The 24,991-nt window shown below is 32.7% G+C and overlaps 2 protein-coding genes and 2 long non-coding RNA genes across 5 annotated transcripts in view; 3 read left to right on the top strand and 1 right to left on the bottom strand.

Annotated features, from left to right (window-relative positions):
- LOC127704345 (uncharacterized) overlaps positions 1-24,991 on the top strand; it is a 148,769-nt gene that overhangs the window by 38,270 nt on the left and 85,508 nt on the right. The window lies entirely within an intron of this gene.
- LOC127704343 (uncharacterized) lies at positions 575-23,430 on the bottom strand. 2 transcript variants are annotated; one of them, XM_052208365.1, is made up of 2 exons: positions 23,389-23,430; positions 575-3,505 (listed from the first exon to the last, which is right to left on the bottom strand). In XM_052208365.1, the coding sequence occupies exon 2, from the start codon at positions 2,964-2,966 to the stop codon at positions 1,842-1,844; it is 1,125 nt and encodes a 374-aa protein (XP_052064325.1). In that variant the 5' UTR covers positions 2,967-3,505; positions 23,389-23,430; the 3' UTR covers positions 575-1,841. The 2 variants fall into 2 exon arrangements, with proteins under 2 accessions (XP_052064325.1, XP_052064324.1); XM_052208364.1 differs by lacking the exon at positions 23,389-23,430 and adding an exon at positions 11,752-11,836.
- LOC127704347 (uncharacterized) lies at positions 4,884-5,999 on the top strand. Its single transcript, XR_007983238.1, has 2 exons — positions 4,884-5,203; positions 5,386-5,999. It is a non-coding gene; the product is annotated as an uncharacterized LOC127704347 (long non-coding RNA).
- On the top strand, positions 7,393-8,507 carry LOC127704346 (uncharacterized). The gene is made up of 2 exons (XR_007983237.1): positions 7,393-7,711; positions 7,894-8,507. It is a non-coding gene; the product is annotated as an uncharacterized LOC127704346 (long non-coding RNA).

Below are 24,991 nucleotides of genomic sequence, written 5' to 3'. Positions count from 1 at the left end.
ATTGGTGCCGAGCCCACCTGCCATCTGCGGGATTCGAACTCACAACCTCAGTGTTGACTGGCTAGTGATACAGTAGTTCGATTTCTTTGATCACTCGGCCATGAGGCCCATTACAATGCATTATGCCCAAGTATTACGAATATTTGCCGTAATGACATCAAGAAACTATATCGACACATCGCAAAAAGGCGGAGGATAGCATAAATATTGTAGTATTAAGGCAACTCGTAATTCAAAAATTCTTCGTTTGGTATATAGCATTACAGCCTGGTAACTTTTGTGAATATTTTTTTTTCAAATGCGAAAACGTACTCAAGTTTCAATTCATCCACTGTAGATGGTGGATTGACAGTCTACTGTTTTGTTAGTTTCTACTCCAATTTTCTAAATTAATAACGGGAGGGGGAAAGTTGAATGCTGATTTAGATAATGAACTATAATTCAATACGCTGACAAAACATTTCCTTCAAGGCACGTGTAATCTGTTCCAAATGGTTGTTAGCATTCTTTGAAAAATTTTATGACCAAGAGAGTTTGCCAAAGTTAAACAACGTAACTTAAAAAAATAATTAAATCCAAAAATACATATTATTTATTTATCAAACATGTTTACAAAATGTAATTCCCCTTTTTATATGTTTTAACTTAGGATATTATATATTTTACATATCCCCAAATATGAGTAAAATAACAATGTAATAATATAGTTTCAACATTTTTAACAATATTAAAAAAACGTCGTCAATTCCGCCGACTCTTATATGCGCTCGATTTCTCATCTTTTTTTATCTCTTGTTTACACACAGAACTTCTCAGATTATGCTTTATTCACGAAGATAGTTATTTCACCGAATGACTGACTGTTTATGTTTATTTATAAAACAAGATCAGTAAAAATATCTGCACATATTGCAGTTGTATTTTTCAAAGAAAAAAAAAACCCTACATGAAATATATGATATCAAAGTAATGGATATATATAACTAGAGGCTCACAAGAACTTGTGTCGCTCACCTGTATCTACTGTGTTTTTGGAAATCATGTAAAGTTTAAAATGTAAGGTTAAAATCATAATAAATAGTATAACATACCCTTATAATGATTGAGGCCAAGTTTGGTTTAATTTGGCCCAGTAGTTAAATTAAAAGCATGTCATCCCATTATAGTCTAACAATAGTTACTGAAGACCCTTTATCATTATTTAAATTAGTTTTCTAGTTGTGACCATTTGAAATTGTTTTATTTTACAATTTTACCTTAGACTTCTATAGTAAACCACTATGTTCTATTCTGAGCCATGGCGGCCATGTTGGTTGGATGACAGGGTCATCGGTTACATTTTTCAATCAAGATACCCTATTGAAAATTGTGGCTAAGTTTAATTCTATTTGGCTCAGTAGATTAAGTGGAGAAGATTTTTGTAAAGGATTACAAAAATTTACGAAAAATTTACTATAAAGGGCAATAACTCCTTAAGGGGTCAATTGACATTTTTGGTCATAACATGAATTTTTAACACAATGTATCAAGTAACTGTCAAAGTGTAAATATGTTTGAAATACTTTTCATAGAAAATGAGGAACGTGTATTGTATACAATTCTCTACACCAAGAGAGTGAAATTTACAATAAGGATTGGATGATATACAAGATAAATAACAATTAAATTTGATCGTTGTTTTGCAAATTACATAAGAAGTTATTTAAATTTCCCAATAAGTTGCCTAAATAGAATCATATTCATAAACTGGAAAATATTAGTCACAATTGGTGTATACTTGTGAAAATTATCTGAAAAAGGGACAATTCTGTTGTTTCAAACAACTCTTTCATTTGATATTGTCATATTACTTTAAAAAAGTAAATAGAAAGTCCACGGTTATTTACGACCAATAACTCTTTTGTTTCACTATTGTAAGAAAGTCCGATCGGTTCTTTGATACCATCATCTTCTGTTAGAACTATCGCGTGATTCCCGTCATCAATTGAAATTTTATATATGTTATTATCAGTCATCTCTGCGACAAATAAATCATCGTCCACTACAACCAACCCCGAAAGATGGACGCCATCGGGATTATGTTGCCTTGGAAGTCGGGAAATTCGATATGGTTTTTCGTCAGAACCCATTGCATATATAGCATTTCTTTCTGAAATGAAATAAAGATCTCCAGATCGATGTACGCAAATATCATTGGGGTCAAATAATGTTATTATCTTGGTCAATTCGTTTCCATCGATATCAACTGCTATGAGGGTATTATGATCGCTTCTTACCCAGATCTTTTCATCTAGGCTGCACATATCTGTGCAATGTTTTCCCTTAATCATGATTTTTGTTTCTGGTTTTCTACTTGAAATATTAATGACCTGTATGTAATTTTCAACGGATGAAACCAAAGCTCGGTTATTGTCTAACTTCGCAATACATTCTGGCTGGCAACTTAACCTAATTTGTTTTGAATCGGATCTGTCTAGATTACAAATGTAAAGGACAAGTCCTAATTGCGTCTTTAGTAGTAGCTTATTCGCTGACATGAAACATCCGCTGGATAATCTATCGTTTATGTTCAAGTCGGTTGATTTGAATGAGCGAACAAAAGTAAGTCTTTTCCTAGGGATACGCAAAGGGACTTGGGCTTGTTGTTTTCTCTCTGGGTCCATTGTCGTTGTATTTAGCAATGGTTTAATTGCTAATTTTCCTAGTGATGGAAATACTGTCTGATAGTTCAATACCGCTTTTGAAGGTTTAAATGTTAATATTTGTTTGTTTGCTGTACACTTTACGACTTCCGATGTTTGATTATGAACCTCTTTATCGATAAATTTGATGACTTGGAAAAGATAGGTTTCAGACGTGATTTTTTTCAGAGATTTTAGATCTTTTTTCCAACCATCCACCGTTTTAAGCGTTTTTTGTAATTTTTTCAGATCTCTGGACTCTGATTGGCCATATTTTGGGACCATTATATCGATATCATCACACAACTGGTTCTCTAGTTTTTCAAAGTGAAGTACTAATTGTTGCTTTACATCATGAACTGTCTTCTTTATTTCGGTTTTAACCCTTGTGTCATGTCCAATTGGATTTGTTTTATTCTTTAGAATTACCCCTATTCTTTCACCAAGGTTATCAATCCTCTTTTCTAAATCAGATAAAACTCTTCCGTCCCTGACATTTTCAGCTGCTTTCTCAATGGAAACGATAGATGAACAGGTTTGATGTGATTCTGACTTACATTTGTCACAAGCAAGCTGATCATGTTGTCAGCAAAAAAAAAACATATTTTTGTGAGCGATGGGTTTCACAATTTCCTCCAAGTCTTAGAAGATCTGAACTGATGCATAAGTGTTCCTTTGCTAAGATGGCATGAGGTGTTGGTAATTTTTTATGCGATTTAGCACAGGAATTGCAGACAAATTCGCTACAATTCACACACCAAAACTTTGCATCTTTTTTGTCATCAAAACGAAGACATCCAGCACAAGATTCTACTTCTTCCATTCTGAAAATGTCGTAAATGATTAATTGAAATTGGAATTTGTAATATGGCTGGAATTTATCTTCTTATATGTTAAAAGTTCACTATTACGAATAATTATCTAGATATTAACTTATTCATTGTTTTAATTTCTTTTGGACAGAGATTTCTCCCAGAATCTGATTCCACAGCACCGTTATCGACCCTGTAATAATTTTTTAAAATCTCATTTTCCTACAGTTTAAAAAAACTAGCCAATAAGTATCCTATAGCCATCAATTGTAGAATAAAAGTGAAATATCAATGCACATACAGCAGCAATATAGCAACGTAATACTGAATCAAAACTAATTTATACGCATTGTTTTCTTATTTGTTTATATAGTTGGATCTGTGTTAACCCTTATAGAAGAATACAACTATAACATACGGAGCATGATCATGAACACAATTATGTATTGAAAGCATGAAGATGAATTTAATCAATATTATCAATTATGGTCGATACCTCTGCTGGAGGACTGTTAATCACAGTGGAATCACCAGTCCATTATAAATATACGGATTTAGTTTATTGAAATCGGGTGTTATAAATCCAAGAAAATCATTTTAGAATTAAAAAAGTCATATTCCTTGGTCGCGTTTGGATCTACTTGTGTTCCATTTTTGGCTATATTAGGAATCTAATGTTTAAATAAGGTGAATGATTTTGAAATAGTTTGGCTTCAATCATCACTGAATAGACCTGTATTTTCAAAATGCGTATATGGGGCAGTAAAAGTTGGTACCGTTAATGTTTTTATCATGATGTCATTGATACAACTGTTCGGGTGTTAATTTGTAATTTAGAAATTGAAACAGCATGACGTTAAAATTTTAAATAATGACTTAACACTTACAAATGATAGAAATGAAGTATATCTTTCACAGTACGTATTTGAATGGTAACAAAAATGGCACAAACTCATGTGTCTCTCACATAAGATTTTTAATTTTGATTGTGCCTTGCCGATATCGTTTTGTGTGTGTATCCGAATGATAATACACCAGAGCACTCTCGGTCCTGATAAGTATGTTTATAGCAAAACACAAAAAAAATAAAATATAAAATAAGAATAGGGTATTTGACGTATATTTTGGTGTGGAACCTACGTTTACGTTCCCGAAGGTAACTAAGTCACTGTTTCGTCAACAAGAGTATCACCATTCTATAGGTAAACCCTCATTGTCAACAATTGATGTTCATAAAATGTTAAATAATTCGAAACACTGTGGCTTTTCTACCCTAGACATAGATTGCATTAGCCGCAATTGTCACAACTTTTTGGAATTTTCGGTTTTTAATGCTCCTCAACTTTCTATTTGATTTGGCCAGTCAACTGTTTTGGTTCGAGCATTACTGTAAAGTTTTTGAGTTATCCTTCTTTGAGTGTTACCTGGATTTAAATCTTAGTGATTTATAAATAGAACAAAAGTAATCAAGTTTGACAAACAGGTAATGTGAAGGTGAGAAACTGGTTAGGCAGGTTAATTTAGAAACACTAGTCTTGAGATAAGGTGTTGTCAGTATAACACCTGGACAGTGTTGAAGTCAGATGTTGAAAACTGACTGGAACTTGGAGTTGGAGTTTGACTATTGTCAGGGCAGATATTATATCAGGAATGATCAGTTCAGGAGAATTCATTAATATTTTGTCCATCAGGACAATAAAGAACTCCCAGGTAGGTTTTGTCACACAAACACACCATGCCCCGCCCTTATGTCTTCTGTTTCAAATATTTGCACGAGATATCAAATTTTGTTTGTCATATTGTAATTATGGCGCGCACGGTTGTCAAGTAATTATGTTTATTCGGGATTAAATCGGTCCGTTATTTAAAATTGTGTTTTGTTTCTTTCCCAGGGGACTTGTTGAGTTATGGAAGTATTTTAGATCATTAAAAGAAAGGAGTGATAAGTAAAATGAGACAATTTCCTATATATAAAGTTGAATCTCAGATGAGGATAAATATATACTGTGTGTATGGTTAACATTTGATAGTTTAAATGGAACAGATAGTTTTCAAGTATTAAGTATTACAACAACCTGAATATCTGTGTGGTTAAATAGTCCGTCAGTGAATTTGTTTCGGGACAATTACAATTTAAAACATAGCAGAAACTTGTTTGACAGTTTGTCCCAGAGACTGAAGTATTTAACGTTATGTTGTCAAAGTATTGGTTTTTCAATATTTGTCAAGTTGACAGACAGTAAATTTGAACAGTATAGTAATTCGGATCAAACGAGAACAACCTTTGAGATTTCTGGATTGATATAGACTTGTGATTTATGGACTGTGATGGACTAATTTATTTATTTACTTTTAATTTTAACTTTTAGTTAAGTGTATTTAGTTCCGTGTATTTGTCATTGTCTATGTGAGATAGAAGAGAGGTCGTGGAGAGGTTGTTTCATATGTGTATATTTATGTTTTGTGTTTGTCTTGTGGTTGTGGTATTATTAAATGCAAATTTTTATTTAGTTTTGTTTGACGCCCAATTGACAGATCTATTTGATTGTCCCCCTTACTAAAAGAACTCAGAAGTGAAAATTTCACTTCTTTACATTTGGCATCCACGGTGGGATCTGTCAGTAGGGTTTATACTAGTTGACTGAAATTCAACTTTGTCATGGACATGCCTAAATGGATGTCCGAGTTAGTAGAAAAAAGGGGGTCTGTTACAGATTGTCTGACCCTGTGGAAGGAAATACAAGCGACGGAGCGCGAAGAACGTGCAGCAGATCGTGATTTGAAACGTGCAGAGATGGAAAGAGAAATACGCATGCGTGAACTTGAGATTAAGGAAAAAGAGATAGCGGTGCAACAAGCTTTAGGTGTTGCAGCACCTGTTACTAGCAAAGGAGATCAGAAATATAGTAAGTTACCAAAATTCATTGAAGGTCAAGACCCAGATGTTTTTTTGAAGTCTTTTGAGAAACTAGCAGCCTTGCATAAATGGGCAAAGTCTGAATGGCCAGTTCGTATTGTGCCATTATTGAGTGGTAAGGCATTAGAGGCATACTCTTGTTTAAGTGATGCTGATGGTGGTAATTATGACAAGATTAAAGATGCAATTCTAAAAAGGTATGAGTTAACTGCAGAAGCCTACAGGGAAAAATTTAGGTCTGCTATTCAGGAAAAAGACGAGTCATTTAGAGAATTCAGGGTTAAGTTAGAAAGGTATTTAGAACATTGGTGTGAACGTGAGGTTGTTGATAACAGTCATGAAAAACTATTAGATTTGATGTTGCGTGAGCAATTACTCCAAAATTGTAGTACGGATTTAAGGCTTTGGGTTAATGAACACAAGCCTAAATCTGCTCATGAAGTTGTTGATTTAGCTGAATCCTATCAAGTGGCTCACAAGATTGAGAGTCTTGTATCAGATGGTGCTTTCAAGATGAAACCTTAATCAGGTAATAATGGTGGTCAAACCAGAGGCTTACAGAAGGACCTAGGAAAGGGTAAGGATTTCAGTAAACCTAAAACTTGTTACATTTGTCATAAACAAGGACATTTAAGTTATGATTGCACTGAAAAGAAAGGTACGTAAAAAGGTAAGAATGAAGATGAGTAATCAGCGATTATTATGTTGGAGTCTGACACTACAGGAATTAAAATTTAGAATTTCCTATGTGCCTGGTAAGTTGAACATTGTGGCAGATGCGTTGTCCAGGTTGGCGGAATAGAAGTCCCCTGAAATACTCCAGGTAGTGTGTATAGTTGTATATATGTTTATGCATGTTGTTCTTGGCAGTTATAAGATTCTGTCTAAATGATGTAGACAGGTAGGTTATTTTGTATCGGGTATGAGAGAGTGTTTGGGTTGGACAAAAATGTTATTTTGTCTCCTTAGAGGGGAGGATTGTAAAGTTTTTGAGTTATCCTTCTTTGAGTGTTACCTGGATTTAAATCTTAGTGATTTATAAATAGAACAAAAGTAATCAAGTTTGACAAACAGGTAATGTGAAGGTGAGAAACTGGTTAGGCAGGTTAATTTAGAAACACTAGTCTTGAGATAAGGTGTTGTCAGTATAACACCTGGACAGTGTTGAAGTCAGATGTTGAAAACTGACTGGAACTTGGAGTTGGAGTTTGACTATTGTCAGGGCAGATATTATATCAGGAATGATCAGTTCAGGAGAATTCATTAATATTTTGTCCATCAGGACAATAAAGAACTCCCAGGTAGGTTTTGTCACACAAACACACCATGCCCCGCCCTTATGTCTTCTGTTTCAAATATTTGCACGAGATATCAAATTTTGTTTGTCATATTGTAATTATGGCGCGCACGGTTGTCAAATAATTATGTTTATTCGGGATTAAATCGGTCCGTTATTTAAAATTGTGTTTTGTTTCTTTCCCAGGGGACTTGTTGAGTTATGGAAGTATTTTAGATCATTAAAAGAAAGGAGTGATAAGTAAAATGAGACAATTTCCTATATATAAAGTTGAATCTCAGATGAGGATAAATATATACTGTGTGTATGGTTAACATTTGATAGTTTAAATGGAACAGATAGTTTTCAAGTATTAAGTATTACAACAACCTGAATATCTGTGTGGTTAAATAGTCCGTCAGTGAATTTGTTTCGGGACAATTACAATTTAAAACATAGCAGAAACTTGTTTGACAGTTTGTCCCAGAGACTGAAGTATTTAACGTTATGTTGTCAAAGTATTGGTTTTTCAATATTTGTCAAGTTGACAGACAGTAAATTTGAACAGTATAGTAATTCGGATCAAACGAGAACAACCTTTGAGATTTCTGGATTGATATAGACTTGTGATTTATGGACTGTGATGGACTAATTTATTTATTTACTTTTAATTTTAACTTTTAGTTAAGTGTATTTAGTTCCGTGTATTTGTCATTGTCTATGTGAGATAGAAGAGAGGTCGTGGAGAGGTTGTTTCATATGTGTATATTTATGTTTTGTGTTTGTCTTGTGGTTGTGGTATTATTAAATGCAAATTTTTATTTAGTTTTGTTTGACGCCCAATTGACAGATCTATTTGATTGTCCCCCTTACTAAAAGAACTCAGAAGTGAAAATTTCACTTCTTTACAATTACTGATGATTCCTATGAAGAGGAAAGGCGCGTCTGGTGTACCAAATTATAATCTTAGAATCTTTGCTGAGTTTTAAAATTTCTTTAATAATTATTTTTTATATTTCAAAACTTGTACTATGTGATATAGATAACCATATAAAACAAAGCAACATAAAAGGAAACAATGTAGTTTGTTGGAATACAACCTTTCTAGTGATTCTATAGGTTTGAGACCAAAATAAACACAATTTCTATTTAGCGAATTAAAACTCAGTGTCACATAATTTAATAAATAAAAAGAAGGTCATATATTAATGCAATATATCATTCTATTAATAATTATTATATAATATTGTGGTATGATAACTTCAACGGTACAAATATTTCTGCACCACATTCTCATTACGACTATAAATGTCTCATTAGTGAATCGCAATGCCAAAATATCTAAAAATCCAATAGCAGAAAAGCTAATAAAACTAAAATGGAGTATAATTAAAGACAAACTAGACATATTCATGAGTAAGTCCAAACAATGCCATACATTTTAGTGCAGGTACAAATATTAATGTACTAATATTTGAAAAATATATTTAACAAAATAGAACTGTGAAAAATTACAACAAAATAAAATAATTCTCACCAATTACCGCAGTGTTATCTCTTTTAAATTTAAAAAATGAAACATGCGATAGGAAAAAAGAATATAAATACAATGTACAGCTAGTGATCATGAAACAAAATATCTAAAATATGTAAGAATGTTATTACTTATCTTAGTATCAATTATCATTATGTCATAGATAAAATAACACCGTTTTTTTTGTTCATTTATGAAATAAAACTGACGGTATCATCATTCGTAGCACATTGGCTAAATATCGAGATTTGATTTAATAGAATCAGTTCATGAGTGCTATCAAGCATGACATGTATTGCAATTATATATCGTAAAAAATACATCGAAGTCAAACCATAGCCAAACTGTATCACTTGACAAAAATTAAATTAGTTACTGACTTACAATAATCTTTATTATTTTGAGGGTATATTGGTGTTTAAATAGTAATAACCTTTCTTTTAGTAATACCCCTATTCACTAGGTGGATATAAACTGGTCCGTATAAGCGTCCGCTCGATGATATTTTCGTCAGATTTTTCTCAGGGACCAAATATCAGAGTTTTAAGAAATATTTTAGCAAGCGTCAAGTAAGCATGCTATACCATGGGATTCATCGGTTATCAGCTTCTTGTTTGCCAAATATTTACCTATTTATGCCATAATGACCATGATTTTGGAGAACTGCAAATCAAGGGTTTTTGTATCAAGGTCAATGTGAGTATGCTATAACGTATAATGAATTTTTACATCCATGGCTAATTTACCTACTGTTTACCGAAACGTTTAGGTGTTATCTTAAGTTTGAAATGGCTCAAAAATTCATCTTTTCATAAATCATTAATACACATGTACTTAATTATTTGATTTAAGTTTTGTAGAAGGTTTGAATAAGTGTATTTATAAGAGGGAGGGCTTGTTACTATATGAAAGCAAAAACAGATATATGAAAAGCACTGATCTAATGAGGCTGTCCAGGTTCAATGGCATCTCTCTACAATGAAATAGATGCAATCGAGTCATATTTTAACAGACTTGATTTTTTTCAAGGTTTGAGTTAAATTTCCTTATTTCTTGACTTTACTGATTCCATTAATACATACAACATTTCGATTTCTCTCACAGAGTAAAATATCCTCGTAAAGGACCAATCGAGATGTCCCAAGCAGTTTTATCATGATAATGAAACACCGTTTTTGAATTATCCTGTAAAAAGATTAACTAATAGCTGCAATTTCGGTGTTAAGTTGATAAACAAAGGGTGTGTTCCCTGTGCAAACGACTACGGCCTTAATCACCTCAATATTTGGTGTCAAAATTTGTTTGGGGTAGTAAGAGGATCCGGATCAGCCAGATGATTACCCTATTAAATTCGACGATTAGGGTCGTCTTGCTTACCTATGTCTTATAATATTTACCCCTGCATTACGATCTTTTGGCTGGATGACCATTGGTCAGTTTCTACACAATATATCTAATTACACATTCTTTATGATCTATTGATCGATATTTTGTAAACAATATTTTGTTTTAGATTTTATAAATTTTCCCGCCCTCCACCCCCTTCATCATCTCATGATTTTTTTGTTCATTTTGATGTTTGTTAGATGTTCATCTATATTTGTGGTCCATTACAAATGTATTTTAGTAGATATACCAATTTTAGGTTGTGAGCATCTTCATTTCTGAATGCTTATGTTGCAGGTGTTACACTTAGCATTTCAATATTTGTTTATGGTTTAGTTGACCCCTTCCTAGGCCAAGCTATTGTATTCTGTATTATTGTATTGTATTATCGTATTATTATGAATGATTCTATTGAAATCAACTTTTTTTTAATGAAACGATACAGAAGTTCGATTTCTCTCACAGAGTAAAATATCCTCGTAAAGGACCAATCGAGATGTCCAAAGCAGTTTTATCATGATAATGAAACACCGTTTTTGAATTAACCCGTAAAAAGGTTAACGAATAGGTGCAATTTCGGTGTTAAGTAGATAAACAAAAGGTGTGTTCCCTGTGCAAACGACTACGGCCTTATTCACCTCAATATTTGGTGTCAAAATTTGTTTGGGGGTTGTAAGAGGATCCGGATCAGCCAGATGATTACCCTTTTAGATTCGACGATTATGGTCCCCTTGCTTACCCATGTCTTATAAAATGAAAACATGACTTTATAAATGTCGTGCGTCGAAAGTGTTTTTCTGACTTATCTTTATCAAGTACTAAAAACGGAGTATTTGAAAGCCAAGAATGTTTAAATCAGGAAAAGGGTTGATGCTTCCGGGACCGCTTAAAAAATCTTTGAAGACGTTGTCAAAATATGTAATTAAACAAATAAAAGGGGTTTCATAAATAAATGAAAAGTCGTTAATTTTATTTTTACTTACCTACATATTTTTCTACATTACCAAACAGTTCAAATAACAATTCAATTAATGAAGTTAAAATATCAAAATGACATAAAAAAATATGAAAAAATTACGTTTCTTAGGTTAAAACCATTAATTAAATTTACCGCGTTAACCTTATTACATATACTAACAACTTACCAGGTGTCAGACAAAAATCGAAGCAAGGTAACACTTTTTATTCTAATCGTATAAGCTTTATGTACTTCTTGAAAAGCAAAATCGACCAATCGAAAGATTTTTTTAGACTTTTGTTTGGCCTCTAGAATTATAAGTTATACACTCCTTCTGATTCATGGAACTGACTTTAAGTAATAACCATATATGGTGAAAAATGTTCTTTACTCAATTCTATACTGCTATTGTGTGAATTTGTTCCTTGTTAAACATTGCTGATTATGATGTGATCATCGTTCAAGGTCGTACGGAATCTATTGTCCCTTTCATACATGTAATTTACACTTTGGTGAAATAGTTTTTGCAATCATTCCACATCTACTTATTTTCATATTAAAACTCATATGCTTACCAATAGAAGCGTGCGTGACTTTAATTATCTAGACAATAAGTTGCTGTAAATTGTCATTGAACATCTATCAAATTTGTATAGTCGTAAATAGATATATATATATATATATATATATATATATATATATATATATATATATATGAGTCTAAAAGATTGTGTAACAATACCGATAAATAGATGGAAAACAAAACACTAAAAAGTGTGGTAGTATTGTCAATTTTGATGATCCAATACATATTAAGTTTATATATATATATATATATATTTATTTATAAGTACGTCTAAACAAGAAACAACTCTACGACAGATCCATCCATTGGATCACGACTGAAAACACATATTATATTCATAATTACTCTAAATATCAGCACAACAGTGTTAAATCTGCAAATTCTGTATTATTGTATTATCGTTTCATGTCTTTCATTCATTATTATCTTGTTTTACAAATGTATAATGTATATATTTTTAATTTTTATATGAGAACAAAGTTTTACTCTGAATAAGTAAAATTTCGCAATTCACCTTCTTGTTTTTCTTTTTATTTATGCATTGCCCAAATAGAATGTAAAAAACATGAGCTACTTGCTGACGCACATAAGTGAATGTTAAACCTCTGGTGGTTTGTTTGGGTTGAAGGAGGAAAGAATAAATATAATAGAGTACAACATCACAAAAATAAAATAAAATCATGAACAAATGTTAAATATGTCGGATAACTAATATCCTTCATCAGTAAGATGTCAAATGGTTCTTATCTTGACATGTGGTAGTCACACTGTAATAGAAATCTTGATCGTTATACAAATTATCATGAATCAATACGCTGGTAAATCTTTTCAATATTGATGTTTGGGAGGAGGAATAAATTCCTTAAAACTAAGTACTGTACTGAAGCCTGAGTTACTGGAAACAAGTGATGGTAGGGACTCATTCTATGTTTTTCATTAATGACCTCTGGGGAAACTGTCCTTAACTTCCTTATCCAAAAACTTTCCCGAGCAAGTCTGTCGGCCCTTGACCGACTCTCGTTGTGGTCTATGATAGTGATGGTAAGGTTTTTGAGATCAGCGTGGGCGTGCCCAGGTGAAGGTATAAAACATTCTGGGTTTTGCAAGTTACATTGCAATATATATAGTGTATACGGACCCAGTGGAGTGGCAAGTAAATGTTTGAGTGTTCATTATTTGTTGGCAAGTCAGACATCGTCTGTTACCACACAACTTGCACCATCCTGCTGTTGAAGAGCTTTAATTAGAAGAGACACCAGCTCTCACAAATAAGTCTTTCAGACTTGCTGGTCTCCTAAAAGCTAAGACAGGAGGTTTGGGAAAGATCTTGGATAATTTTGGATGTTTGGCAATAATCTGCCAATTGGCACGGATCAAACGGGAGAGGTTAGTAAAGGCGGGATTGTATGTTAAAACAAACGGAACTATTTCGCTCGCCTTTTCTATTTGTACTGTAATAGGTCATTGCGGCTGTTATTGTTAGCACGCGCAAACCCCTTATCTATGTCCCATTTCAAAAATCCGCGAAGTTCCTGTAACCGTTTAGTGACAACCTCCTCAGAGGAGCAAATCCGCTTCACTCTCAGACTGAGAGCTTGACAGTACGGGATACTTTTTGTACAGTGGTTGAAAGCTTTGGGGAGAAAGGTACTGATGTTTATCTGTAGGTTTACAGTAGAGGTCTTTTTATAGATGTAGTTGTGTCCAAGAAAGATATTTTAGAGTCTGAAATTTCTTATGTGAATTTAATTGACTGGTGGGCGTTGTTTGATAAAATCATCCAGTTTTTGTTGTGGTTTCAGACATTATATATATATATATATGTGTGTCACGATATCTCAGTAGCATGAGTTCGAATCCCGGCGAGGGAAGAACAAAAAATTTGCGAAAGCAAATTTACAGATCTAACATTGTTGGGCTGATGTTAAGACGAGTTGTATATATGTTGTGTCCAAGATGTAATTTTGTACAAATTATAATTTGTACAGGGTTTTTGTACAAGTTATAAGTTTTTTGACACATACCTTTTTGCACCAGGTAATAAAAGTTTATCTTCTAAAATGTATCAGTTTAATGTCTTAAATTCAAATTTATATACTTCAACCTAAAATTTAGTGCTATTCTCCTTGTCCTCAAACTGGAAATAAGGACACCTGAATGGTTTAAATTCAATTTTTATTTTTCTCCTTATATCGAAATCATATCCAATGTGTTCTTCTAATGTTTTTTATCAATGCTCAGTATTAACCTGTATCATGTAGTCATGGAAATATGACAGAAATATGCGAAACAAAAGACTGTGTGCTTGCATCATCCATTAGTGTTAAGCGGTTCATAAAACACTAATAACTTGTACAAAAACTCTGTACAAATTATAATTTGTACAACATTACAATTTGTACACAACATATATATATATATATATATATATATATATACAAGTCTTAATCGAAAACAACGTTCAAACCTATGATTGCGTTGGATAAAAACCGCAATTTTTATACGTGTGCATGCAAAACAAATTTCATCTTAGAGGGGTCTAAATACAGCACAAACAACATTTTCACCAAAAAGTGAAACAGTATATTTTAACAAAACGCATTTGACTAACAGGTCGAACAACAAATGTTCTTAAACCCTGCTGACTGCCATTGGCGATTGCCAAATAAACAGATCACCGATGTAATAAATCGATCATAATTTTAAATTTAATACTAAACAGAAAACAATAAACTTGCAGAAAAGATGATATACCGCAAACAAAAGGTGCAAATGTTTTTGTACACCATATCTGGATTTCGACAAATAATGTCTTTTCAGTGATGTTAGGAATCGAAACGGTTTTGGGAAAGCCATACAATTTACCTCAATTTGGGATAGACTCTTGAATTTTGAAGAGTCAACATTGGATGAACGGATCATATAAACCCGGAGTCAAATATGATACAAGCCCAAACGAAAAATATAAACAAGTCTAAATTGAAAACAACGTTCAAACCTATGATTGCGTTGGATAAAAACCGCAATTTTTATACGTGTGCATGCAAAACAAATTTCTTGTTAGAGGGGTCTAAATACAGCACAAACAACATTTTCAAAATGTCCAAAAAAGTGAAAAAGTATATTTTAACAAAACGCATTTGACTAACAGGTCGAACAACAAATGTTCTTAAACCCTGCTGACTGCCATTGACGATTGCCAAATAAACGGATCACCGATGTAATAAATGGATCATGATTATAAATTTGATACTAAACAGAAAACAATAAACTTGCGGAAAATATGATATACCGCAAACAAAAGGTGCAAAGGTTTTTGTACACCATATCCGGATTTCAACAAACAATGTCTCTTCAGTGATGTTAGGAATCGAAACGATATTTTGAAAGCCCAACAATTTACCTCAATTTAGGATAGACTCTTGAATTTTGAAGAGTCAAAATAGGATGAACGGATCATATAAACCCTAAGGCAAATATAATACAAGCCCAAACGAAAAAATATAAACAAGCCTAAATTGAAAACAACGTTCAAACCTATGATTGCGTTGGATAAAAACCGCAATTTTTATACGTGTGCATGCAAAACAAATTTCTTGTTAGAGGGGTCTAAATACAGCACAAACAACATTTTCCAAAAGACCAAAAAAGTGAAAAAGTATATTTTAACAAAATGCATTTGACTAACAGGTCGAACAACAAATGTTCTTTAACCCTGCTGACTGCCGTTGGCGATTGCCAAATAAGTTTATCACCGATGTAATAAATGGATCTTAATTATAAATTTAATACTAAACAGAAAACAATAAACTTGCGGAAAAGATGGTATACCGCAAAAAAAAAGGTGCAAATGTTTTTGTACACATATCCGGATTTCGACAATTGATGTCTCTTCAGTGATGTTAGGAATCGAAACGGTTTTTGGAAATTCATACAATTTATCTCAATTTGGGATAGCCTCTTGAATTTTGAGGAGTCAAAATTGGCTGAACGGACCATATAAACCCGAAGACAAATATAATACAAGCCCAAACGAAAAAATATAAACAAGTCTAAATTGAAAACAACGATCAAACCTATGATTGCGTTGGATAAAAACCGCAATTTTTATACGTGTGCATGCAAAATCAAATTTGTTGTTAGAGGGGTCTTAATACAGCACAAACAACATTTTCCAAAAGACCAAAAAAGTGAAAAAGTATATTTTAATAAAACGCATTTGCCTAACAGGTCGAACAACAAATGTTCTTAAACCCTGCTTACTGCCATTGGCGATTGCCAAATAAACGGATCACCGATGTAATAATTGGATCTTAATGATCAATTTAATACTAAACAGAAAACAATAAACTTGCGGAAAAGATGTTTTACCGCAAAAAAAAGGTGCAATGTTTTTGTACACATATCCGGATTTCGACAATTGATGTCTCTTCAGTGATGTTAGGAATCGAAACGGTTTTTGGAAAGCCATACAATTTACCTCAATTTGGGATAGACTCTTGAATTTTGAGGAGTCAAAATTGGCTGAACGGACCATATAAACCCGAAGGCAAATATAATACAAGCCCAAACGAAAAATATAAACAAGTCTAAATTGAAAACAACGTTCAAACCTATGATTGCGTCGTTGGATAAAAACCGCAATTTTTATACGTGTGCATGCAAAACAAATTTCTTGTTAGAGGGGTCTAAATACAGCACAAACAACATTTTCACCAAAAAAGTGAAACAGTATATTTTAACAAAACGCATTTGACTAACAGGTCGAACAACAAATGTTCTTAAACCCTGCTGACTGCCATTGGCGATTGCCAAATAAACAGATCACCGATGTAATAAATCGATCATAATTTTAAATTTAATACTAAACAGAAAACAATAAACTTGCAGAAAAGACGATATACCGCAAACAAAAGGTGCAAATGTTTTTGTACACCATATCTGGATTTCGACATATAATGTCTTTCCAGTGATGTTAGGAATCGAAACGGTTTTTGGAAAGCTATACAATTTACCTCAATTTGGGAAAGACTCATGAATTTTGAGGAGTTAAAATTGGATGAACGGATCATATAAACCCGAAGGCAAATATAATACAAGCCCAAACGAAAAATATAAACAAGTCTAAATTAAAAACAACGTTCAAACCTATGATTGCGTTGGATAAAAACCGCAATTTTTATACGTGTACATGCAAAACAAATTTCTTGTTAGAGGGGTCTAAATACAGCACAAACAACATTTTCCAAAAGACCTAAAAAGTGAAAAAGTATATTTTAACAAAACGCATTTAACTAACAGGTCGAACAACAAATGTTCTTAAACCCTGCTGACTGCCATTGGCGATTGCCAAATAAACGGATCACCGATGTTATAAATGGATCTTAATTATAAATTTAATACTAAACAGAAAACAATAAACTTGCGGAAAAGATGATATACCGCAAACAAAAGGTACAAATGTTTTTGTACACATATCCGGATTTCGACAATTGATGTCTCTTCAGTGATGTTAGGAATCGAAACGGTTTTGGAAAGTCATACAATTTATCTCAATTTGGGATAGACTCTTGAATTTTGAGGAGTCAAAATTGGATTAACGGATCATATAAACCCGAAGGCAAATATAATACAAGCCCAAACGAAAAATATAAACAAGTCTAAATTGAAAACAACGTTCAAACCTATGATTGCGTTGGATAAAAACCGCAATTTTTATACGTGTGCATGCAAAACAAATTTCTTGTTAGAGGGGTCTAAATACAGCACAAACAACATTTTCACCAAAAAAGTGAAAAAGTATATTTTAACAAAACGCATTTGACTAACAGGTCGAACAACAAATGTTCCTAAACCCTGCTGACTGCCATTGGCGATTGCCAAATAAACGGATCACCGATGTAATAAATGGATCACAATTTAAAATTTAATACTAAACAGAAAACAATAAACTTGCAGAAAAGATTATATACCGCAAACGAAAGGTGCAAAGGTTTTTGTACACCATATCCGGATTTTGACAAACAATGTATCTTCATTGATGTTAGGAATCAAAACGGTATTTTGAAAGCCCAACAATTTACCTCAATTTAGGATAGACTCTTGAACTTTGAGGAGTCAAAATAGGATGAACGGATCATTTAAACCCTAAGGCAAATATAATACAAGCCCAAACGAAAAAATATAAACAAGCCTAAATTGAAAACAACATTCAAACCTATGATTGCGTTGGATAAAAACCGCAATTTTTATACGTGTGCATGCAAAAAAAAATTCTTGTTAGAGGGGTCTAAATACAGCACAAACAACATGTTCCAAAAGACCAAAAAAGTGAAAAAGTATATTTTAACAAAACGCATTTGACTAACAGGTCGAACAACAAATGTTCTTAAACCCTGCTGACTGCCATTGGCGATTGCCAAATAAACGGATCACCGATGTAATGAATGGATCTTAATCATAAATTTAATACTAAACAGAAAACAATAAACTTGCGGAAAAGATGGTATACCGCAAAAAAAAGGTGCAAATGTTTTTGTACACATATCCGGATTTCGAAAATTGATGTCTCTTCAGTGATGTTAGGAATCGAAACGGTTTTTGGAAAGCCATACAATTTACCTCAATTTGGGATAGACTCTTGAATTTTGAAGAGTCAAAATAGGATGAACGGATCATATAAACCCTAAGGCAAATATAATACAAGCCCAAACGAAAAAATATAAACAAGCCTAAATTTAAAACAACGTTCAAACCTATGATTGAGTTGGATAAAAACCGCAATTTTTATACGTGTGCATGCAAAACAAATTTCTTGTTAGAGGGGTCTAAATACAGCACAAACAACATTTTCCAAAAGACCAAACAAGTGAAAAAGTATATTTTAACAAAACGCATTTGACTAACAGATCGAACAACAAATGTTCTTAAACCCTGCTGACTGCCATTGGCGATTGCCAAATAAACGGATCACCGATGTAATAAATGGATCACAATTATAAATTTAATACTAAACAGAAAACAATAAACTTGCGGAAAAGATGGTATACCGCAAAAAAAGGTGCAAATGTTTTTGTACACATATCCGGATTTCGACAATTGATGTCTCTTCAGTGATGTTAGGAATCGAAACGGTTTTTGGAAAGCCATACAATCTACCTCAATTTGGGAAAGACTCTTGAATTTTGAGGAGTCAAAATTGGATGAACGGATCATATAAACCCGAAGGCAAATATAAAACAAGCCCAAACGAAAAAATATAAACAAGTCTAAATTGAAAACAACGTTCAAAACTATGATTGGGTTGGATAAAAACCGCAATTTTTATACGTGTGCATGCAAAACAAAGTTCTTGTTAGAGGGGTCTAAATACAGCACAAACAACATTTTCCAAAAGACCAAAAAAGTGAAAAAGTATATTTTAACAAAACGCATTTGACTAGCAGATCGAACAACGGATGTTCTTAACGGATCACCAGATTTAACAAAATGGATCTTAATTATTAAGTTAATACCAAACAGAAAACAATATACTTGCGGAAAAGATGGTATACCGCAAACATGAGGTGCAAAAATTTGTACACCATATCCCGATTTCGACAATTAATGTCTCTTCAGTGATGTTAGGAATCGAAACGGTATTTGGTAGGCCATATAATTTACCTCAATTAAGGATTGACTCTTGAATTTTGAAGAGTCAAAATAGGATGAACGGATTATATAAACCCGAAGGCAAATATATAATACAAGCCCAAACGAAAAAATATAAACAAGTCTAAATTGAAAACAACATTCAAAGCTATGATTGCGTTGTATAAAAACCGCATTTATATATATATATATATAAAACGTCTAGATATTAGTCAACGATCTTTCTTACGAGGGCGCTGGATTGTTACGAGTAACGATACAGATACACAACAAATAAATTATATAAACGCCTAAAAGTGTACAAAACAATTCACCTTCTTGTCTCTCTTTTTATTTATGCATTGCCCAAATAGAATGTAAAAAAAGCTACTTGCTGACGCACACAAGTGAATGTTAAACCACTGGTGGTTTGTTTGGGTTGAAGGAGGAAAGCATAAATATAATTATATATATATATATATATATAATTATTCTATATATCAGCACAACAATGTTAAATCTGCAAATTTGCGAAGCAAATTTTTGTTCTTCCCTCGCCGGGATTCGAACTCATGCTATTGGGATATCGAGACAACACCGCCTGCACTGTGTCCAGCGCTCTAGACTTCACGGCCACCTAGACTGAACTAATAATTCAGCTTTCAGTGGCCTAGTGTTACCTTTCCCCGTCAGTAGAATCTAGAGTTGTAACACAGTACATGATATATTAGGCCTGAAATTGAATTGATTGCAGATTAGCTAAATATCTATCGTAAAGGATCGTAAGATACAGTCACAGAAATAATTATTTTGATAGGTACGTCTAAACAAGTGACAACTCCATCCATTGGATCACCAGTGAAGGTGATTCATGGCTGAAAACACATATTATATTCATAATTACTCTAAATATCAGCACAAGAATGTTAAATCTGCAAATTTGCGGAAGCAAATTTTTGTTCTTCCCTCGACGGGATTCGAACTCATGCTATTGGGATATCGAGACAACACCGCCTGCCCTGTGTCCAGCGCTCTTTTTGTTTTATCTTTATTATATAACAATAATTTTTATGGACATTGAAAGACCAGGGGGGTCTCACCCTCATTTAAGCGGTCTCAGGTAGGTTTTCACTATATATTTTGAATATCCAACTGGCACTTTGGGCGCTCCGTAAACATAGAAGACAAGAAGTGTACCCAAATTCCTTTTAGTCAAGTTTGTATCTACCTATTTACTAAATGTCTGCATAATATTAGAAATATTGAGAGATCAGGGGGCTCTCACCATTGCCCTGTGCCCTTTGTCCTGAAATTTTGACAATTTTTAGCTGAAAAGTGACAATCTAAGCCCTCCGTAGATATCGAAGATGACATTATTCTGGGAAATCCTTTTGATACAATCTTTATTTATACAGAGTCTATGAATTTTATGGCCATTGAAAGAACAGGGGGTCACACCGTCATTTAAGCGGTGTCAGGTAGGTTTTCACTATGAATTTCTTTTTTTGGGGCTTTCCATATATATTTCTATTTATATTTCTAAATTTTTTCTAGTGATCGGTTTTTGTTTTTGTTTTAAGAAATATTAGATATAAAATTACAGTTTTGATGTCGTTTTATTGGTAAAAATCTATATTACATAAAGACATATATGCAAATTACATAAGGGGGCTACCATTTGATTTTTATGGGGGGGGGGGGGGGGGCTAGGATTTGTCCTGCTTTTTTTTAGCTGTAATCTCTGTCCTGCCTTTTTATTTTCCACTCTATTCGGTCCTGCCTTTTTTTTTTAGTTTATCCTGACTTTTTTTTACCTAAATTGTCGTCCTGACTTTTTTTTTTGCAAAAGACTCATCCTGCCTTTTTTTTTTACTCAAAACTCCTGTCCTGCCTATTTTTTTTTCAAATTTCATCCTAGCTCCCCCATAAAAATCAAATGGTAGCTCCCTAAGCATTGATAAGGGTTTATATTTGAGGATAACGAGAGTTTAAGACAACTTGAAGGGGTCATAAAACGATTTCCTACGTTTCTTTTCACTTCTTTCAACTATAAAAATCATGCTTTTAATGTTATCAAATATTATATTTTTTATGATTTTCAACTAAATTTGAATATCGAACCGACTGCTAGCAGCCGGTTGGATATTGAATATCGAATATCGAATAACGAACCGGCTGCTAACTGCTCATCCATCAGAAATAATTATTTTCATAAGTACATGTAAACAAGTGACAACTCTACGACAGATCAATCTATTGGATCACCAGTCAATGTGATACATGGCTGAAAACACATATTATATATATGTATAATATAATTTTTTTTATTTTTGAATTTTGAATTTCAATATGGCAATAAAGAAACAAGTATACATAGGAATATTTCATTTTACTGAACGAGACCAAGAATTACTGACCCATAATAGCTTTTTTCAATTCGGGATAATGTGTTGTTGAAAAATGTCAAAAAAGGACTTTTAAATTTTGTTTGCAATGCAATAGATTATAAAGAAATATTTGTTGAATATATATGAATTGCTTATTTTAATTGGCTGACTACTTTTTGCTGACATCATTTTTCTAAAGTTGATCTGATATCAGGAAATTATTACAACCTACATAAAGTTTACACTCCTTTTCAGGTCCAAGACCACAATTATCGTCCTTTCGGTTTCGTTGTGTACGGACACAATTCGTGATATACCTATGTATTTCTTCCTTTTTTGCTTTACACATACTCAAAATAATTAATAATCACTGGTATATAACCGATAGTAGTTATTCCTGTCAGATTATACCAGTTTTCCCTCTAAGACCTTATGATAAATACGCAATCTTGGATGTTGGAAAGAATTTTAACAAGGGTCAACCAGTCAATTTAATTATTTAATGTTTTCATTAGTTCACGGAGTCAATAATTGACATTCAAAAGTTTTTGAAATTGTTGAATCAGAAACGTAATTTAATAGTAATTATCTGCTTAATATAAAGAAATTTCAAATTATTATTCGAAGAATAATTCATCCAAGTAGAAAGCTTGAGTATAAAAATAAAAAGATGTGGTAAGATTGCCAATGAGTCAATTTTGTACCAGTTACATTGTACCAAATGACGTAGAAGTGAACAATTATATGTCACCGAACGGCCTTCAATAATGAGCAAAACCAATACCGCACAGTAAGCTATAAAAGGACCCGAAATGAAAATTTAAAACAATTCAGACGAGAAAACTAACAGCCTAATGTATGTACAAAGTAATAAACGAAACACAAATATGATATAAAACAACAAGCGACAACCATTAAATTACAGGCTCCTGACTTTGGTCAGACACATACAAAATTTGGCCTGGTTAGACATGTTTGCTGTCGCCAAACCCTCTCCCTAGCATGGGACAGTGGTGTAACAGTACAACATAAGAACACACGAATGAAACTAATTGAATGGTGCGTTCTTTTGTTGTTTAGTACATAATATTGTTGTTTAAATAATGATATACATTTTCTTGTAAGCACAGCTACAAGCGTACTATTTCAAGCGTAATTTATCATAATAAAATAGTGAAAGATTACAACTTAAATTTAAGAAGTAAGAATAATTCTGACTTACCAATTACCGCAGTGCTATCTCTTAAACGGTCACCAACGTGTATGAAATCATATATAGAAAAATAATAATACAATGTATTTCTACTGATCATGAAACAAAACATCTTAAATATTTAAGAATGTTATTGCTTATCGTAGTATCAGTTATCACCATGTCATAGATAAAATAACAATGTTTTGATAAATTTTTGTTATTATATTTATGTTTATTTTTGGAAAAAAACTGACAGTATCATCGCTCCAAGCACATTATTATCTGCCTTGGTTTAAACAATAGCAAATATTTTAAAATATTTAAGATCATGTCCTGGTTCATTCAATAATAACTACATTTGATACAACTTACATCACTTACATTTGTGTTGGGTGTCATTTTGTTATGACCTTTGTTTTTGTTAGAAAAAACCCATCATAATGTTATTTTTGAATGTAAAATAAGAATGTGTGCCAACATAAAGAGTATCATAGAATGTTTAAAAAGAAATAAAGTAAACATGCGATTATTATCAATGATCGAAAAAAAAACACGACTTCTATGTGAAGTCTGTGAAGCCAAAAATATTTTTTAAAAATTATAAATTTTGTTGGCTTGAAAAATAGTAAATCGCGTCGAGATCGTTTTTCAACAAAATATATATATTTCAACCAATTTGAAGTTTTTGAAGTTTTTTCACCATAAATTGTTCTTCCATATAAATTGAATGTACTTCAAATGGAAAGAAAAGTTACAAATAACATATCACATGAGTATAAAATGGTCTAAGGCCATGTAAAACTGATTTTCGTTTAGAGTCAATTTAGGCCGTATCACATATTTACATATAAAAATGCATACAGAAGCTATAAGAAATGGAAATTTGTTACTTTTTGCTCATTTCTATGCTAATATGTTATGATACAAACTAAGTACAAATACAAAGTTAAAACGCACTGAAAACCAAATCACCCAATTTTGTTTAACAAATCTTACTGAACCTATCTATCTCCGCATTCTTAGTTTTTCAAATAATTCATCATTTTGTTAAAACTAAATTTCAGAAAATGATCTGATCATAGATATACAATGTCATCTAGCGATGGCAACGATCCAATATAACTAACAAAAATGTGTGTCAAAAGGACATACTGCCCTACTCGCACCTTTACATTTCTTTGTTCAGAGAACCGCAAAACATTGGTCCAAACCCCAAATTGGCATTATTATTATAGTAAGTTCACCACATAATGAACTTACGTATCGAGTTCAAGTTGATCTGACCATAATACCATGGCAAAATTCCTTAAACCAAAGCTTTAACCTGATACAGAACACACGGATCAACGAATAGACAGATTAACGGACTATCGTTAGGAGTTCTTTAATATGAAATAAATTGATTAAATGGAAATTATTTTGTCATTAAGTGTTGAAGTATTTGATAAAAACATAAACTACTCTCTCGATATAAATTTTCCTTTCCAACCGGACAAGCTGCCGTATTTGAACCGAGGAAGTCACTTCCAAAAGGGATTTCTTTCAATAAAGCTATTGCATGATTCTCTTATTTGTTTCATAAACTTACATTGCGTTAAGATTAACCAACATACCATTTTCTAGAATAGGA

The sequence above is a fragment of the Mytilus californianus genome, unplaced genomic scaffold (genome assembly GCF_021869535.1).
Source record: "Mytilus californianus isolate M0D057914Y unplaced genomic scaffold, xbMytCali1.0.p SCAF_6, whole genome shotgun sequence".
Taxonomy (NCBI): Eukaryota; Metazoa; Mollusca; class Bivalvia; order Mytilida; family Mytilidae; genus Mytilus; species Mytilus californianus.
This window is presented reverse-complemented; position numbering and strand designations above follow the sequence as displayed.

Coding starts and splice junctions, on each gene's coding strand:
- LOC127704343 (XM_052208365.1), bottom strand. CDS start 2,966: ATGGTCCCAAAATATGGCCAATCAGAGTCCAGAGATCTGAAAAAATTA.